This window comes from Amblyomma mixtum, chromosome 7 (genome assembly GCF_055824585.1).
Source record: "Amblyomma mixtum isolate Tamu chromosome 7, ASM5582458v1, whole genome shotgun sequence".
Classification (NCBI taxonomy): Eukaryota; Metazoa; Arthropoda; class Arachnida; order Ixodida; family Ixodidae; genus Amblyomma; species Amblyomma mixtum.
In genome coordinates this window covers 89,940,236-89,959,647 of record NC_143018.1, presented here as the reverse complement: position 1 = coordinate 89,959,647, position 19,412 = coordinate 89,940,236, and the positions used below count along the sequence as shown (strand labels likewise).

The window sequence follows — 19,412 nt, the reverse complement described above, 5'->3', positions numbered from 1 at the left end:
TGTTTTTTTACTCAAGAAAGCAAACGAATGCATTGCCGCTGTGTTCTGCCAAACTTTTCTTGAGATCGGTCGTCGATTCAGAGGTGCCTTTCGAAAAGTTAATGTTATATGCTTGCGTTGAATTATTTCTAGCTTGCTGATGTGCAGTTTGATTTAAAATTTTACCGCCTTTTAGAGCGAATTGATATAGTGAAAACTGCGAACAATATCTATAAAATTTGGCTCAAGAAGTCTTACGGAGAGAATTCAAGATATTCTGTTTTGACTGCGAAAGGAACGAATTCATTTAGCGAAGGCACGAAACAAGCTCTAAAAAATTTGACTCATTTTGAAGCGATACCGAGCCATTTCTATAGAAGTTATTTTGACTGCCAACGAAGCGAGTTCATATAGCGAAGGCACAAAACAAGCTCTGTAAAATTCGACTCATTATAAAGTCTTACGGAGGAAATTCTATTTAATTTGTTTTGACTGCGAAAGGAGCGAGGTCATATAGCGAAGGCACGAAAGAAGTTCTATAAAATTTGGCTCATTATGAAGTCTTACGGAGGAAATTCTGTTGAATTTGTTTTGACTGTGAACGGAGCGAGTTCATATAGCGAAGGCACAAAACACGATCTATAAAATTCGACTCATTATAAAGTCTTACGGAGGAAATTCTATTGAATTTGTTTTGACTGCGAACGGAGCGAGTTCATATAGTGAAGGCACGAAAGAAATTCTATAAAATTTGACTCATTATGAACTCTTATAGGACCAATTCTAAAGAATCTCCGTTGACTGCGTACAGAGCAAAATTTTATAGTTAGGTCTCGTTAAAGAGTAAATAGACTACTTAATGAGCTGACTCGATAGACAGCGAGTTTCTATAGAGATCCTTTAGAATCATTAGGCTCCCCATACATGTTCAAAAGAAACTCGAGATCCATTTTTGTAAGGGATGTGTCACTGGAACTTGTTGCGCGTACATGAACGAAGTCTTACAAAAAATGCGGCATCTCGAAGTCGGTTAAACGTTTACTCCTTGTCTATTCTTCCTTCAAAATGTTTTGTCCACGTTGTATTACACCTGTAATGCTTCCTGCACATGCGGTGTTCTTCCATACTGAACGAGAGGTTTTGCATTGATCTGATTTTCTTCGAGAGCAGTGAATGAACTATGGAAATACGTTTCCGCATTAGCCTTTCGAACATCGAACTTTGGTGAACACGATGCGCCACCTCATTTGCCTGTTTGACGTCATAAGTATTTTCATATGTTTACGTCAAAATTTCTAAATAAGCACAGTGACGATGAGTAATTCGGAGCCCTTTAAGCACCGCAATCTTTTGGTTTGGTTCGGTTGATAGGGTTTAACGTCCCAAAGCGACTGAGGCTATGAGAGACGCCGTAGTGAAGGGCCTCGGAAATTTCGACCACCTGGGGTTCAGTAACATGCACTGGCATCGCACAGTACACGGGCCTCCAGAATTTCGCCTCCATCGAAATTCGACCGCCGCAGCGGATCGAACCCACGTATTTCGGGTCAGCAGCCGAGCACCATAACCACTGAGTCACCGCGGCAGCCCAATCTTTTGTTACTCACTAATTTACTGCCTTAGCCGCTTTGGGACGTTAAAGGTGCACTGAAGAGGATGCTGAACATGTCTTTTTGCCGCGGGAACTCGATCTACACGTTCCTAGCATTCTGAGAAACTGCAACTTATTGCCCTGTATGGCCGATTTCCCTAATTAAATCGAATTAACGTCCGGCTCCCGCCCTTTTTTTTGAATTCTGCCTCGTACGATGGGCGGAGTCGACCAACGCGTGAAGTTCCTTTCAGCCAGCTCCGTGGAGGCTTTGCTTTCGCTTTATTTTGTTTTTTAGGTTTCCATGAATAAATAGTTTCATTCGCAGATAATATAGCCGCAAAATAAGCCCGCAGAAATAAAAATACGTGCGGACTATTTGCTACTACGGACTACTACGTATTACTCCGCCGATGGCAGAGCGGCAAGCCGCCACGGGACTGGGTGAAAGGCACTCCACGCGTTGGTCGACTCCGCCCACCGTACGAGGCAGAATTCAAAGAAAAGGGCGGGAGCCGGCCGTTAATTCGATTTAATTTGGGAAATCGGCCATACAGGGCAATAAGTCGCAGTTTCTAAGAATGCTAGAAACGTGTAGATCGAGTTCCCGCGGCAAAAAGACGAGTTCAGATTCCTCTTCAGTGCACCTTTAAGCCCCAATAAACCAGACCAATTTACTGCAGAAGAAAATGTTATGACTCAACAATAAGTGGTCTTACGCTTATCGATTGTGACGAGTGAACTCAAACTAAAACATAATTTTTTTTTTGCCTCGAATTCGTCGAACAACACATCATCCACGCTACAGGCAGGCCACAGCTCTCGGCAGCGCCTCACGGAAAACGGCATCTTGCACAGTACCTTTCCTTGTGAACGCCGAGGGTGACACTCCTGTTTCCTGCAGCAACCTCTGTAACGTTTACTGCACAGTAGTCCAAGCTGACGGGCATCCTCTCTTCTGTGACACCGGCGTTAACCCTGACGAGCAAGTGAGCAAGCTGGTAGGCAACCATGAGAAGCGTCACGACGCCGGCACCCTGCGGAAGAGTTGAACACTGTTTCTGCGGAAAGCAAAGAAGTTCCAGTGCATTGCCTACTGCGTTGGAAGAAATGTGCGGGAAGGGTTTGCCTTTGACACTGTGATTCGTGAGACTGGTTTGATGTACGCAGCATACGATACACTGAAACTGGCATGTTGTTGATAGTTTGCGCTGTTCCGCTCTGTTGTTAACTAAGTTTTTTGTGGGTACTGCTGTGCCTTCTGTACGAACTGAATTTCATCGCTGAAGGAATATTTTCTATGCCCTGAAAGTTGAAGCGCAGAAAACAGATGGTTGAAACCTGCTAAAAGGTAGTTATTTATACTCTGAAAGCAATAGCCGCGTGTTTCGTGGAAGTTATAGCGCTGTTATAGATGTTTTGCATTTCAAATGTATATTTTTGGTGATAGCAGTGATAGGAACTCGAAGAAAAGTTTTCTAGATCTCTTGGCTGGTACAATGCAGCGCATTGCTTATCGCATTCGCTGAAAAGTGCGTTGCGATCATCCGTGATGTAAAAAAGACAAAGAACGACTAAGTGCCTGTCACTGAAGCGCTATAAAGCCCCTAGGCTTAGCGGATCTGGCTGAGCACTGTACCGGATTCATGGCAATGAACCTCTCTGCCAACGCATTCGTCATCATTATAATGCGCTCAAAAGTAGCAATCGTTGCTGTAGTCCAGATGGTCATCACATGTCAAATATGATGCCCTTTTTTTTCAACGCCGATAACGTGTTTGCTCACTGCGACTACTCTGAGGTAGATAAATTGGCAACAACGATTTCATCTAGTACAAAAAGTAATAACAGTGACAGTTTACCTGTACCCTTGGACAAAAATTACACAACAGCTGAATCTTACCGGTGGTAACCTAAGGGACTGAAACTTGGAGGCTAATTAAAATGTTTACGTAAATTCAGGATAACGCAGCGAGCTAAAGAAAGAAATGATTGGTGTAACGCTAGGAAAAGATCAGAGAGGGTAAGGGAACACAGGCGAGTAAAGGACATCCTAGTTGAAATCAAGAAGAAACCGAAATCGGCATTGGCAGGCTTAGACCGGGCATGTAATGCGAAGGTAAGAGAAGCAATGGTCTTTAAGGGCATCGGACTAGTATTCCAAGAGCAGGCAAGCATGGATGACATTCGGGAGCTTGTGGAGATAAGGTGGCCGCCGCCGACTCTAGACAGGGTTAATTGGAGACACTTGAGAGATGCCTCTTTTCTGCAGTAGCGCACTTAGGGCGGTAATGATGTTCGTGATGACCCCCCTTATCTCCGATGTCGCAGACCCATGTGAACAACACTACTTTGGCTTGGACATTTTAGACAAAGTCTGTTTCGCGACGAACATGGCCCCCTAATGTCAGGCCTGCCAAGGTAACATGTTTAGAGGGATTCCGATGATGACGGCGATGAGTCTTGATGTTTAATGCCACGTTGGCTACTCAAGTGGGATGATCGGTTTAAAATTCTAAGTTTTCTTTCTTTAAATTGTGCGCCTGAGTTTTCTGGTAAAAGAAAATACGGGCTTTACTCCAGACATGATTTCCTATATAAGAAACAATCTGTCACAAATGGTAGCCCACGAGCGCATCTATGGACTGAAACAGTGAGCAGAAATTTCGGTACTACGTTTCGGAATAAGTAAAATGTTATTTTGACATTAAGTGGTTATTGTGTGGTTAGTAGCTTCAGTAAGGACCGTCCGGCCTTATCGTAATTATGTGGGTGGTCGGACGGCGCGTTTCGGTAACACCGGTCGAAAGGAGAGTAGTTCCAGGAGCCCATCTCAAACAGTCCAATACATTTCACATGGCGCACATAACACGCGAAGTTCATCTTTGATACTATAACTGCAGTAACTGAAAAAAAACTTGTCTGGAAATGAGGGGCAGAGAAATTCAAAAGGTGGTATATCGTTAGATGCTTGTACTGGTCATTCTTCCTTCTGTTTTACAAGAGTAGCTGGATTCAACGCAAATGGTGGCTGCTGGTTTGCTGCTTGGACACTAAACGCACTAGTGGCTGGCATAGGCCGCTGCTAAGAAATTCTTTCATACGAAAGAAAAATAGACATGTATTTATTAGAACACAATCCGCAAAAAAAGTTTCGCTGAAAGAGCAGTACCATTTAGTGTCATATTCCAGCGACAGCTATTGAGAGATTATATGCGGGCGTCGGTGATTGTCACCAAAGCCACTCTCATAGTCACTGCTGACAAATGTATATTATCGACATCTGCTGTCGGAAGATGGATGGATGGAAGATAGGAGCATTCCCTTTAAAACGAGGTGGTGGAAGTTGTCACCATGCTCGGCATTTTTTCTTTATATTTGTTTAAAGGTGTTATAAATCGGTGTATAAGTTCGACATTTTCTTTATATTCATTTCTAATCCTACACTTCAATAAGAGTGTATCTACCCTCGTGGTGCCCTCTGCTTACATTCTGCAACTTCCTCTGCGTGCGGCGCCCATTAGAGTTTAGGAAGTTGACATGATGCATCTCGACGCGACAGAGGCGCGATTAAAATAACAGTTGGGAACCTAACACTGAAGCGGCGCGTTCTTCCTCGCTGTGGCTCTGATAAAAAGTGCTGGCCAGCGAGGGTATGCTAGCCGCACTAATACGGTTGTAGGGAGTTGAGACATTCTCGGTGCATTTTAGAGGTCTGAGCGAGCGTTCCATACAAAAGCGTTATCACGTCTCTCCAGCCACTTTCCCAGGAAGTTTTTGTTGTTCCATCGCATTACGTTGTCTGTGGTGGCTCAGTGGTTATGGTGCTCGGCTGCTGACCCGAAAGACGCGGGTTCGATCCGGGCAGCCGCGGTTGAATTTCGATGAAGGCGAAATTCTAGAGGTCCGTGTACTGTGCGATGTGAGTGCACGTGAAAGAACCCCAGGTGACCGAAATTTCCGGAGCTTGAGTTGCTTTGGGACGTTATACCCTCTAAACCAATCATATACCAACATTACGTTGTGGAGTGCGATGGGAAATGTCGACGCGCGGCACGTGTAAGTACGGTGGAGACATCTCTCCGGGTTGGGCTATTTTCTTTTATAGAACCTTCCTTATACCACCCGTCGACGTACCTTGCTGTTGGCAAACGGGACGGTGAGGCCGAGTACGAGAAGCCCCACAAATGGGCCGGTGATGGCCGCGTTAACGGCCATGAACATCTGCAGGCAGGGCGGAAGACCAGAGTATACTGTTCTGCTTAAAAGAACCAAGCCTTACGTTCAATAGTTACATACATCTTATAAAGAATGTTGGATTGCAGGGGTCCGCAAAGAGTTTTTGCCGAGCACTGAAATTTCAGTGCAGAGGGATTTACGCCTTTCGCAGGCATGACAGTACGGCCACGCGGCCAGGTGACGAGCCTTCGTAGTGTGAGCTCGCCCTTAGGAAGCCACCGCCAATTAGGCCACAGTTCCAATGAATGTCTGCACTTCTCACAGACATAATCTTGAACTTAGCATAAACTTAGAAAGGGTAGCGTAAACTCAGCATAAACTTAAAAAACGAGGGGGCCATTAAAGTCTCCAGGATCGTACAGCAAAACCAAGGAAAGGAAATGAAATGAACTGGATGGTGACTTGCTCAGTAATTCGTGCGGTAAATGTATGCTATATCAATCACATGCAACGGTACCTCCTTAATGAACACTGAGTGCACAGTGGCACCGGAATTATACTGTCAATATAAATACAGCAGCTGCTTTCGCTTAGACGTTTCTGTCAAGAGCTTTCCCGAGCTGGCGCATGCGGGTTGGCTTGTCTTTCAGCAAGATTATTTTCAGTCGTCCGCTCTACATTACGGTACATTGCGACCTAATTACAAATATACAGGAAGCTAAATAAAAGATGGCAGCCCACTTATGAAACCACGAATAGGCCAGACGACATAATTCAGGTGCAGCGCACTTTGCAGCAGCTATCTTCGTTTCTGAGTGCAGAAAAGCTGAGTCAGCGTTTAGTCGTTTTGAACACTTAAAAACAACTTATAATCATAAATGCTCATTGTTCATTGCTTCCAAAGACCGCTCAAGAGCTACATCGTGGACAGAACAAAAAACAAAAAGTAAAGAAAGAGTTGCAGAACTGTGTCGCCACATGACCTGGCTGCACCGGTTTGAAACATTGTGCTGAAATGCATCAAATGTCGCCTCAGGCCTAAAACATGATTTCAGTCCTCACTTTATAAGTGAATTCTGCGATGAAGAGCTCCTGCCGCTGCCATGCGATCGCTAATGCATGGCAGACGAAGTGTGACGGCGACTTGCTCCGAATGGCATTGTGTGGTGCTGAATTTCTAATCAAACGATAAAAGAAGCAGCAAGGGGGACCAAAGAGTTTAAGGTTAAATAGAAAGGAGAGGCTACCTCTGAATGACTCAATATGACATATTGCATGTACATTATGACACCGCGGCGGCAGTGGTATGAGCCCTCAATCCTGAATTCACGACGTTTCAACTTGGAGTAATCGCGCCCGAACGCCGATAGAAAGCCGCTGCGAACGCGACCCAAGGACATGCCACGTGTAAGCGGCGTCGGTTGTGAGGAGTAGCATCAAGACGAACGTGGCTGATTTAATGCTGGATTTTCTAAACAATCGCTCTGATTTCAGGAACTGCTGTGAATAATGCGACTGAGGACGGTAGGTGACTCTTACCTATTAAAGTTGTAGTTTGGGCTTGTTGGTAACACATGTCAAACAAAAATAGCGCAGAGGCAGAACAGGGACAAGCATGTGTCCTTGCTTGTCCCTCTTCTGCCTCTGCGCTATTTCTGTTTGACTCTTATAGAACTAAGACTACGTGTACCAGTTCCTAACAAATGGCCCTAAATCAAGCTTAAATGCTGCTCAGACACCGCACCGTATGTTCTGTCTTTACTCACTTACATCGCTGTATTTCTTTGCAATCGTCCTGGTAACGCGGAGCCCTTATTGATTCTTTGTCAGTATCGTGCCTGCATTCAGTTATGTGGTACGGTATTTAAGCAGGCGATGGAGCGGAATACGGAAGAACAACCAGCAATGTTGACGCTCTTACCGACATGGCTGACCCGAGGTACGGAATCAGCACGCTGAGAGCCGTCATCACGACCCCAACTGCGAAGGCTGTTCAGTCGAAGACGCTTGTGTGAATTCGCGCTGCAAATGCGAAACTCTACGGATATGTTCACAGTACATCACCTATCGTCTTTATGGTGCAATCCAAGTGAGGACCAGCAATCTTGAAGAAGGGCGTCCCGACGTCGAAGTACCACACGGCTGCTTGAGAGTTCACCATCGAAGATACGGTACTGCAGGTAAAAAAAAAAAAAAACAGAGCCAATTACAACCACAGCATGTTAGAAGGGTTAAATGTTGACAAGTATAAAAATTTATGCATAGCAAGTGTTTCAAGCTCCTTATCTGACAGTACAAGTTTGTTTGAGCATGCTATGCTTGATTTGATGAGACCACAGAATGAAAATGATAGCGAGATGTAGTCATTGAACAACATACACAGCTCGGTAAGGATTACGCGCACAAGTTAGAGTTTTTCAAAAATCGAGGTTTGAAATTTGAGAACTAAGAAATAGCCGAACACAAGAAATACCTGATTGACGCGCTCACAACACCAGCGAGGAAGGTACCAGAAAGCCCAGGAAAGCCGTTAAAATCATGCACAACGTAGAAAGGCACCAACTGCAGCAAAATAAAAAAAGAAACGCTCGATTACCACGGTGTGACTTCACGGCAAAATGATGGCCAGTCTTTTGCTTCAAACTTGTGGACGCAGGTAAAAAATCTGTGTTACTTGACCCAAGCCAGCTGGCAGGAGCAAAAACGTTCCGCATAAAAGTCGAACTAGCATATTGGCTGCTGTTGAAACAGGATCATTTTTACGAGACTGGGGTAATATGCGGCGGAACTATATGTGAGACGCCCGAACCGTTTTCCGTCCGAAACAAAGGCAGGAGTTCAAAACACTTCATGTAGCCGAATTGTTTTTTCTTTGCATCATTCTCAAGCTTTTTTAAGGCGAAAGCCTAAAATCGCTCATACTGTCGTCCGTTAGCAGAGGGTGTCACACCTTTGGAAGCGTTTAACTCGTGTTAACTCGGGAACTAAAAATGAGAGGAGAAAACGAATCGTTGCTTCACATAGAGGAGGAAAAAATGAACACAGAAGCTACGTTTGATGACTGTAGAGTATTTGGATAAATAATTATAGTCAAACATGTCAAAATTGAGTCGAAATAACGCAGACGTCGAAATAGCCACGGGGACAGTGTGACGTCACATCCACCGGAAGTCGTCACGGCATAGTGAAAATTGTCACAGAATGGTCGGGAAAACGCTGGATTTGTGTCATATTAGATAGAAAAATGTGTAATTAAGCGTAATTAACACAAGATCCCTGAAAGTTGTATAACTTTGGTATCGATATAGCCACGGGAACGGTGTGATGTCACATCCATTCGAAGTCATCATGGCATAGTGTCCTCGGCTTACGCCTCTGAAGATTTTAGTACGTTGAAAATTGTCCGAGCATTTTTTTTCTGCGTGCTTAGAAACAGCTTATTTTGGAATGAGCGACTGCTGCTTCAGTAAAGCAGAAGAAGACATGACGCCCGTAGTGGCAAAGGAGTGAACTCGATGCTCCGGTAAAAGAGAAAAGGAGTGGGCATTAATATAAAGCCAAAGTGGCATTATGGGATTCGGGAAGCTATTCTTCAGACTCCAAATTTGCTCCGTCTTTGGTGCACACAAGTCCACAGGGAGTAACAGAGCTTGTATGGATTTGTCAGATTCCACGAGCGTGTCTTGTTAAAGTGAGATTTTGAATAATTTTCCAGGCTGTCCTAGAAAGGGCAGTTCTAACGCGCTCGAAGGTATCTTCGGGATGAACACAAGCGCTGACAAAATTTTGTGAAGGAATAGTTCGTTGGGAAACCTTATGCTCCTCAATGCGTAAATGGCGTCTAATTATTGGGCAGGGAGGAAACAGGGGGTATCTAGGTGGTCCTAAATAAACTAAGCTTCATCAGAGATGCACCGCACAGTAAATATTATTCTTTTTTTAGTGTGAAAGCAAAACACTACTTTACTAGCAAGCTGAAAAACATGGGACATATGGGAAGCCGCAACCTTGGACGGAGCGTGTGCGGCTAAAGCTTTCCGCAACTACTCCATCAACACTCCGACCCCCCCCCCCCCCCCCCGCTTCCTTTGATGCGGTGCTTCCTAAAGTGCTTTCGCACGTCCAACTTGGTTATATGTACGTTAAAACTATTTTTTCTTGAGGAGCCCAGAATGGTATCATGTAAAGCTTGATATGGGACATTAATTACTTCCCTTAAGCTCTCATTTTACTTCTCGTTCAAATAAGCAGTATCATCAGTAATAGTATCGTTTAAGTCATCAGCACCAGTTTTGAAAGTGTATTTGCGTACCCCAAAGACGTGATTTTTCTCACCTGGTCGAATCTCTGTATTGATCCAGCAAGGATTGGATCACAGCCTCGATATCTTGAAGTAAGGGCAGTGCCTTCCCCGGCCAGGAGGGCGTAGAACATGCAGACCAGGAGTGTGCCAATTATGATGGTCCTGAAAGCCATGCATTTGCCATTTACTCATTTGACAGAAAGAGAAATGCGGTCCAAGTCACAAAGGGATTAATTACCCTACGGGTAACATGTCGTCTACAGTAGTTGGTGGTGGCAAGTAGTAGCATGTTCCAATGTAACTTTGTTGGTATACATAAATGTGCACATGCACTGTACATAAGGGCCACCGGAATGGGTGTCGAAGTCGTTAAACTGCACACCCTAAAAAAATAAGGTACACGATCCGGACCCTTCACGCAATCTACCATCATGTAAGCCACCACATTAATTTTTTTTCTTGACCACAACTAAGAATCATGACTACCTTTGTAATGTGCGCTGCCTCCTCCCTCTTCAGCTGTACTCGCAGCGCATGATTGGGGCAATGATAATGGCCTGATTGATTTCATTACTCACAGTCTATCACAACTACTGCGACTTACACACCTTTCGCACTTCGTAATTTAATGCTTACGTAGAGAAAAGTACTATTTGCATGAAGCGCCGTTGCAAATGCGTGCTCACCATTTGGCCTCCGTAAGGGCTCTGGAAGCGAGGTATCTCTGGGCGGTGCCCTGGTCCAAGCAAATGCGGTTTAAGAACGTCGGCGATGAGGCTATCAAAATTGTCCACACGGTTTCGTCCCTCGTAAGGTCGAAAGCTGTACTGAAATATAGAAAACGCGTAAAGTGCGACTTAATTGTCAGCAGGAAATAAGGATTGAAAGGATGGGTGGTTTGAAATCTTTGCCCCTTCTGCAGACAAGCTACGGTTCACAGAAGAAATCAAAGTAGAATTTTAGTACCAGGGACAGCGTGGTATGAGCAGAAGGTCTGTATAGCTAATGCAACGTCTTGTGTAAGAGAGCCCATTCTCGACGGTACACCAACTTGCGTATGAACCACACATAAAACTACCGAAGGCAGGCAAACAGTGAAATTGTAGTAATTAATAAAGAGGAAAAAATGCGATGTGTTAGGCATGAAAAGTCTCTACAGCTTACCTGCTGTTTAGAAGCGCGTGCCGAGTGAGCTGAACATTCCGCTAGTTCTTACGGGAAAAGAACGACTGGCGGAACAAACCACTCCCACTGTGACAAGTGGCGGTTGGGGCTGGATAGTCTTATTATTCATTCTTTTTGCTGGCTAATAGAAGGTCTGTTACTCCGTTAAGCACGACTCATCTAATCAATAAAGCTGTATTTGAACAGTGGCTTTGTTTGAACGGAATTCTGCACGGTGTTGCTTCCGGCTTTAGGGCTTTTCCGCTGCAAAATGTCCACTGGAATGTCGCGGGCATGATAACTATGCACGAACACAAAACAAAGAGGTGACTACTAGTCTCTGAGAAATCTTTGCTCATCGATGCATGTTCTCAGCAGCATGCGGAAAAGCGCTTCTGCCCAGCTGTCCATCCGTATAGCCTGATACCACTGCGACGTATGCAAACATTTGTTGTGTAGCGCCCTTGCCGAGTTAGGGAAACAAGTAGTTTTTTTTTCAGACTATAAAAACGCAAGTAACAAATTAGGGTTCATGGCCAGAGAGAGGCATCTGCTTCGTTAGACGACGTTAGTGTGCCGTGAACTTGACTTGCTGTTACAAATTAGAGTGGTGAAGCTAGAAAGAACTGAAAAACACCAAACATCCCGTGACAGATAACGTAAACACATAAGCGCCCCAGAGGAATCTCAGTGGATGTACATGGTCGGTCAAAAGTTCTCAGGCCACAGGGCCGGCATTCGAGCGCTAGAGTCAGGCAGCTACGACAGCCCCGAAGCCTAAAATCTCTATAGAGGATAGGAGAAATATCATTCTCACCTCTGAGAAGGTAGGTTTATTGCTACAATAAGTGGCACGATATACCCCTGAAAAGCAGACCCTGTGGCCAGGGAACTTTTATTGCGAAAGCAATACTACTCCCAAGAACGACCTTTCGAGTAGCAGAGGCCACTTGGCACGTTTGACCTTTAGAATGACTCCTGACGTCAAAGCATGCCTAATGACGCAGCGTGGCGTCGCGTTCTTGTGAATCGCCAATAGGGCTCCTGTCGCACGTACTTGAGGAAGTACTTGTGTGGGTCCAGTTCGCTGAGTGGCCTTGCTCTGGTTTCACCGGCGTCGTAGGCTACCTTGGCCATTACCAGGACGGGCACGCAGAGAGTGACGAGCCCTTGAAGGCAGTCCGCCCACACGATGCTGCGGAGGCCACCCTCATTTTGAAAGAAACAAGAACAGATCGCACGAGGTCTTTCAATACATTTTGCCCAAATGGCTACGCCTCCTGAAACCGTTGTAGAGCGGGGTTTGACGCACTTGTTGCGGGGCTAGCTGCAGCATGACAAGATGAGAACCACGGCAAGCAACGGCGCACAAAGAATAAAACCTGTATAGTGTGCGTTTCTAATGGGAATACTCCATATGTAACGCCTTTAAGGAGGAAAAAAAACCTTGGAACTTAGCTGGTATGTGTTATAATTAACTGCATCCACAATCGCTCGAGGCCTCATGCAGACACTCGTCTGAGAGGTCATCTTTGCGGTCGTCGGTGCGAAGGGTTCAAAGATCCTTCACTGTGAATTGAAGGCGAACTTAGTCGCACTTGCACAGACGAAGACAAGTCGTCTTGTCGAAACATTGTCCAGCGAATGAAGGCGTCCTCCAGAACCGTGCTCTTTTGTTTTGTATTGCGATGAGATATAGACGTACAGGTCTATCTTATGACTTCTTATTCTCGGTTTGTCGCTTATCTCCAGCTTGAAAAGGATTTAGCAATTGCTTGGTTCATCGATTTTCCTTTTTTTTCAACTTGTGAGAAGCTTCTTGCGATATTTAAAGCCCGTGTTGCCTTTTACTGTAGTGTGCATCGGTGTAGAAAATTGTAAGATATTTGTGCTATCACACATGTTAAAAGAAATAAATTGGCTTTCCTTGGGCTTGCTTTAACTTTTTTTGCAGCCATTTTTTGAAACAAAAGTAGCGCGCCGAGCATAAATGGCTTGTAAATACAATACGAACTGCGTTTCAAAGAGCTAAATTGCTTCTTAATACCGTCGTATATTTTTAGTAACCTGAACAGTTCATTTTAAATGTTCTGCGTTCACGATGCTCTGGGACTGCTAGTGGGCTGGAAGCAGATTCGCGATGTACAGTAGAATAGCAGCTCCGGCTTTTCCCTGGCAATCACAGATGCGGAAGTACTTGGCGACTTGTCAACCAGTTGGGCTAAGAGTCGAGGGGTATTTAAAAACCGCAGTTCAAACAAAAACGATTCATTCAAAAACCTTTCTGCGAGGAGAAAATTAGACGCGGAGAAAGCCTGACGCAATGTTTGTATTTTGATGTTATAACACTCGGCGAACGAATCACGGCGAATATGCCGTTTAGTTAAGGGCTCCTGTTCCGACTGGTGCCGCCTTGTTCCATGCCGAGAAAGCGACCGAATCAAGTCCGCTAGGGCGAAATCGCCGTAAGCTAGAGAAAAATCTAGTGTTTCGTGATTTTATTTAGGAAGTAAATTTGGCCCAAGAGTGACTGTTTCGTGTAGCTGGCCCCTGGTGATTTCTCGCTCTTAGCCGGAAGCTTAATTCGAGACTAAAGAGTATTTGATAAGGCTGGGTAAATAGTCATAGAATTTAGTAACAAGTGCAAAATAACCAAAATATTTCTATATCTTATTCAATGCCCCTGCATGCGTAGCAGGGGGCGACAGAAAGTCAGGTGGGCGGATGAGGTTATGGAGTTTGTGGAGAATAGGTGGCCGTAGCAACTCAGGAGAGGGTTGTTGACGGAAATATAAATGTGGCCTTTGTTGCGCAGTGGATGTTGTTAGGCTGACGATGATGATAGTTCGCCCTATTCCAAGCTGGACGCTGAGAGAAGGTGACAACTCAAGAAGACAGCGCCATCCATCTTTTGACCTTTCTATGCATTGACACCCGAAGTTAGTCCCTGGTGGCATAATGAGCACCGCTCCCATTTCTACCGATGTCTAACCTTCTTGTACTCACCATGGCTGTGTATGCTGTTGCTGTCAGCCCAATCACGACGGAGCACCAGGTCGCCGAAACGTTGAATACTAGAACGAAAACAAAAATTAATGGTGTAATCAGTGCTCCACCTAGATTACTCTAATGCAAAAGTGCATGCGTGCTGCCCCGTGTTTCGTGCTGTAAAGCAATAATGGTTTTCGATTAAGTGTACAGTCGTCCGCACGCTTCACACGAACGCTTGATTGAGCGTCCTGCACAGATATTACAGCCCCTGAGCGCTTGGCGCTGAGTCTGAGACCATGCTGACCGGTGTGTTTGCAGCTGTTGAAGACAGCTCGTGTCCTGTTTCCACCCTAATATTTTCTGAGAACAAGCTGTCGACCCCCAGCGCCGCTAAAGTCAGTGGAAGACATGCGCTCGAGCGTTCGTGTTAAGCGTGTTGACAGTGGTACATTCATTCATGCTTGTGTTCTGTGCTGGCGACCAGAACGGCCAGAAAACGCCATGTGATACCTGAAATGCGACATGTAACTCATGCTGGTATTATGTGGCCAAAGAGATCACCTCGAGCTTCGTTAGGAGATTGCGCTCTTGGTCACCGTGAACGGTGAAAGATCTCGCCTGTCGTTCTGAGAGGCGATCGCCAGCGGCACTCATGGAAGGTTCTGCCGATGTCGACATCATTGTGTCAGGTTAGTGAGTGAAATGCTCAGAGTTTAGTCAAAATGGTCGGTCTATGTGCATAGTTTACAATTTTGCTCAAAAACGTTGGAAGAAGCATCGCCTCAAAGAGTAGAGCACGATAGCGTTATTGGGCCGCCACTGCTTATCAGCAGCGCGCAAGGAGGGGGGGGGGGGGATGCTTGCTCCACGCTTTGACACACCAGCTGGGCAAGGCCTCTGCCGATGGTGCTCTTAGGATTTTTGAGGCACGAACGACGCGACGGAGCGTAGCGGAGCTGCGGTAGACTTAGACTAGCGACGACGACGACGACGCTGGCTGTTCCGCCTCACGAGTTCCTTAACACTCTCGTGTTAAAACTGTGGAGCAAACATCTTCGAATGAGCTGCTCATTCTTCCCCTCCCCTTCATTGCAGGTTCAATGGTAAAACAATTGTTTTTTCGATAGGGACCAGATGGCGCCACCTATATCACCTATGAGAAAGCGGCTTGTTCACCAATGATGCGTACAGTGCGGATTTCTAATTAATTTTTGATCGAGTGAGGCAAATGCATCATTCAGACGTCTTATTCAAATAAAAATACTACTGTCGTACCTCATCTGTGCGTCAAATCTCGGAGCGAATAAGCAAGCAGTTTAACACAGAAGCATTTTAAGGAACGTGTTTAGCGTTGCAACGGACGGAAACCGCACTAACAAAATTTACTGACTGGGAGAGGCGCAAATGTATCCCTTAAATGCGTTCCTGGATCAAAAATTCCTCATACTAGCTGCCACTTGCCTTCCGTTCATCCCTGGAAGGCCGAGACGTTTCACAGCTTGCGGGAATGATGCAATGTCCAGATCGCAAGTGTTCCAATGGCACGAAACATTTACAAATGGCCGTGAAGATGTTCAGGACCACACAGTCTACATTACCGTCCGTAACCGTCATCGATGGGCGCCCGGACCGTGGTCCGTCGTGAACGTCTTCACGGCCGTTTGTAAATGCTTTGTGCCGTTAGAATGCGCGACATGGACATCCCATCGTTCCCACATGCTATCTTGATCAGTTCAAGTGACTCGGTAGGTGACCTACTCAGTTTATTGCAAAACTTCACAGCGTAGTGCTGTTTCAAAGTTCGCTCCATGGTTACCTCGACGTAGCGACGAAACATGGGTACACGCTGGAAGACGTCCGCTCGCTTGGCCTGCTCGTAGCCAACTAAGCTCGTCGCATTTTGAAGCTGAAGGCTTCCCCTCGTTCCCCAAAAAGCGCTTTCCCAATCTAGTGCATGCGCATATCATGCTGCGACTTGTCTTATTACTTCCAGGACAGACACGTAATAATCGCGTACGCCATTTCATGCCTTATTGGGCTATACTAATAAAGGAAGTGCTGTATAACTCGCACGTATAGAAAGTTCGCAAGGCCCAGAGGTTTAACCTTTATACATATAAAATATACACAGTTAAGTATAGTTTATTCACATAACATATACATATATAGTTAGGGCGGCGGATGAGATTGAGAAATTTGCGGGGATACGGTGGCTGCAGCTGGCAAAGGACAGAGTTCATTGGAGAGACATGGCAGAGGCCTTTGCCCTGCAGTGGGCGTGGTCAGGCTGATGATGGATGACGATGGATACAGCCAGTGGACTGCATACCAGAATTTGCGGTCATGTCCAACATTCTAAGACACAATTTTGAAAATGGGAAAATTGTAAGACACTCATGCTGAAATTCCCATTCTTCTGACATAGGAATTCTTCTGACATGTTGCAAAATCTCTCGTTTAACTTGTTTCCATCGATCGCATGGAACATTCGCTGCCGTAGATAACCAATGGAGAACACGTTTGACGATAGCAAAAACATTGATGAAAAAAAATACAACACTGCCGTTTTGTGATGTGCGGATATATTGATTGTTGTGATGAATTTTTATGGCGCAAGAGCATCCGAGGCCAAAGATGCGCCATGGCACAAGATGTTTTTCGTCCTCTGAAAGTGTGGTCAAAGACTCATTTCCCAAGCATTTCACGCTAAAGAAGCCGAGCACCAGACCAGGGGAAAGCTTGTACCCATTGTTTCTTCGGTGGGTGCCCAGCGGCCTTGGGGTTCGAACCCCGCACATCCCACTCGCGAGGCGCATGCTCAAACGACTAGGCCACCGCTGCGGTATATTGACCGTTATAGTGAAAGCTTACATTATATGAAAAAGTTGCGCTCATAAACGGTTTCCCGCTCAAAAGATGCTTTTGTCCAGAATTGTTGGGTATGTCGTATGCCACGATTCCCCTCAGGAGAGTAAGGTGTGATCTGACAGCTACAGTGATGCCTCCCAACGTAACCGGTAAGCATCTGTCTCTGTTGCAGCTCAGCTCCCTCCGTCATATCGAAGGCACAGGTAAGTAACGCGTTATTTCGTGATGTACAATAGTGAAGTTGACGACGACTGCAAAAATTAAAGCGTCGCCAGCTTACCTGTTGACACCGCCACGGATGAGGCGTAAATCGCTATGGCCCCCACCATTTGCTGTGAAATGAAAAACCAAACAAACAAAAAAAAACAAAAGGCATTAGATCTAAGCTTACAGGCTTAGCGCCCTAAGCAGCTAAAGCTAGCGGCCGAGGTGATAGAGCGGCCCGGTTGGGTGCCCCAGAGGGCCGTTGTGGCATCTATGTATACGCTCATGTGCATACTCGGCCTACTTCGGATCTAGAGCCTGCTACATGAAGCAAATAGCCTAGTTCCCAGAGCTATCTTATTCGCACTCTAAGGGCTTTAGTAAAGTCGATAAGCGAACTCAGAGGCGCCTGCAGGCCAACACTTTGTTGTGTCCTGCAATAGCGAAACATTTTGACCCCAGTATTGATGGGCGCTGTCCTCACTGTGGGGAAGTGTCCAATAACCTCCACATGGTTTGGGCCTGTCAGGAGAATCCTTTCCTCCCCCGAAACCCTTCCCCTTCCCAAGAGGCATGGGAGGCCGCCCCGCTCAACTGCTCGGGGCTGAAGTATCAAAGGGCTTTAGTCCGACGAGCGCGAGTAGAGGCCTTGTCCAGCGGGGTCACGGACTAAGGACTCCCCCTATGTAAAGGGCCATTTTCGCCTGCAAACTCTCACTGAATAAAACGTTTTCACCACCACCACCCTCTGTTGGTTTTGAGTAAAGGAAAGCGCATGACCGGCTCCCTGGATCAGTCGGCAGCTCAATAGCGCTTTGACGTACGTGGCGATGGTGTCCTCGTAACGCTTGATATGGCTGCTTTCGCAACGCCAATGCTTTTACTAAATGGCGTTTGCAAAACTATTACAGTTTTCGCGGGAAAATTCTTTCCTAAACTATCAGGAAGCCAAACGTTATTTACTAAAAGGCACTAGCGCCGTTCCTGCACGCTTGAAGAATTCTTATGCACCTACCGACAATAGAATGTAAGTGATAGCGGTTATGACGGAGATGGCCGTGTTGTAGCGCATCCGGACGTACTGTATGAACGACATAGGAAAAAAAACAGTAAGCAGGCAAGCCATTGGCAGGATACCGTGCTTTTGTTAGAAATGTCCTTATACTGAATGCGATATAGGCGGCAAATAAAGAACGCATATTTAAGGATGAAAGACTCCTCTCATCACCTCAAAGGCTCCTTTCAGGTTTAGTTTATAGTTTAGGGGGGTTTAACGTCCCAAAGCAACTCAGGCTATGAGGGACGCCGTAGTGAAGGGCTCCGGAAATTTCGACCACCTGGGGTTCTTTACCGTGCACTGACATCGCACAGTACACGGGCCTTTATCATTTCTCCTCCATCGAAATGGACGTGCTGCGGCTGGGATCGAACTCGCGTCTTTAGGGTCGCCAGCCGAGCGCCATAATCACTGACCCACCGTGGCAGCTTTTGTTTGAGGTTGTCGGAGAAAGCACTTTTGGGTATGTGGTAATTACTTTCCGTAAGTATTTCCCCATTTTATAACAAGTTTAACCAGCCTTGCTGTCATTGTAGTTACAAAAGGTTGTGTTAGGTTTGCACCTAATTGCAACCGACCATGATAATGTCATTTAGTGTGATTTCTCCTTTCAGGTTATCGGAGAAATCACAGAAAATGATTTTAGCACGGGTGGCTGCAGCTGGGTGGAATGCTCACATAACCTTTAAAAAAAAATCTAATGACTGTCTTTAGAAACTCTAGTGACTTTTGACATTAGGATTTTATGCCTTTCTCATGCGTTTCTGGTTCCTTTTCCTAATTAACTCCTAATGGCTTTCTAAAACGAATTGGACACCTCGGTTCTAGTGTGTTCCTAATAAATGCTTTTCTGATGACTGGTTCTTGACTCTCTGATGTTTTGCCGGTCATTGGAAAACCCGATGCAAATGTTGGGATCCGCACTGCAAGATAAGAGGCATAATAAAAAAGTAAAGCAACAAGAAAAAGAAGAAAAATCGTGGACATATTCGGGGATTCGGGCTGCCGACTTTTAACTCCCCATATCACCACGCTAACACCTAGCCCACGCCACTTCATTTAATGCCTGGCTTTGG

General features: G+C 45.6%; 1 protein-coding gene across 1 annotated transcript in view; it reads right to left on the bottom strand.

Annotated features, from left to right (window-relative positions):
• The window catches only part of LOC149336795 (sodium-coupled monocarboxylate transporter 1-like), a 66,791-nt gene that overhangs the window by 23,639 nt on the left and 23,740 nt on the right, over positions 1 to 19,412 (bottom strand). Inside the window, exons 2-12 of the mRNA XM_089553142.1 lie at positions 18,295 to 18,360; positions 17,356 to 17,407; positions 14,223 to 14,290; positions 12,274 to 12,425; positions 10,739 to 10,879; positions 10,085 to 10,214; positions 8,223 to 8,311; positions 7,814 to 7,923; positions 7,671 to 7,738; positions 5,708 to 5,794; positions 2,432 to 2,607 (exon numbers count right to left, since the gene is read on the bottom strand). Coding sequence (XP_089409268.1) covers positions 2,432 to 2,607; positions 5,708 to 5,794; positions 7,671 to 7,738; positions 7,814 to 7,923; positions 8,223 to 8,311; positions 10,085 to 10,214; positions 10,739 to 10,879; positions 12,274 to 12,425; positions 14,223 to 14,290; positions 17,356 to 17,407; positions 18,295 to 18,360 — 1,139 coding nt within the window. The remainder of the gene's footprint in view (positions 1 to 2,431; positions 2,608 to 5,707; positions 5,795 to 7,670; positions 7,739 to 7,813; positions 7,924 to 8,222; positions 8,312 to 10,084; positions 10,215 to 10,738; positions 10,880 to 12,273; positions 12,426 to 14,222; positions 14,291 to 17,355; positions 17,408 to 18,294; positions 18,361 to 19,412) is intronic.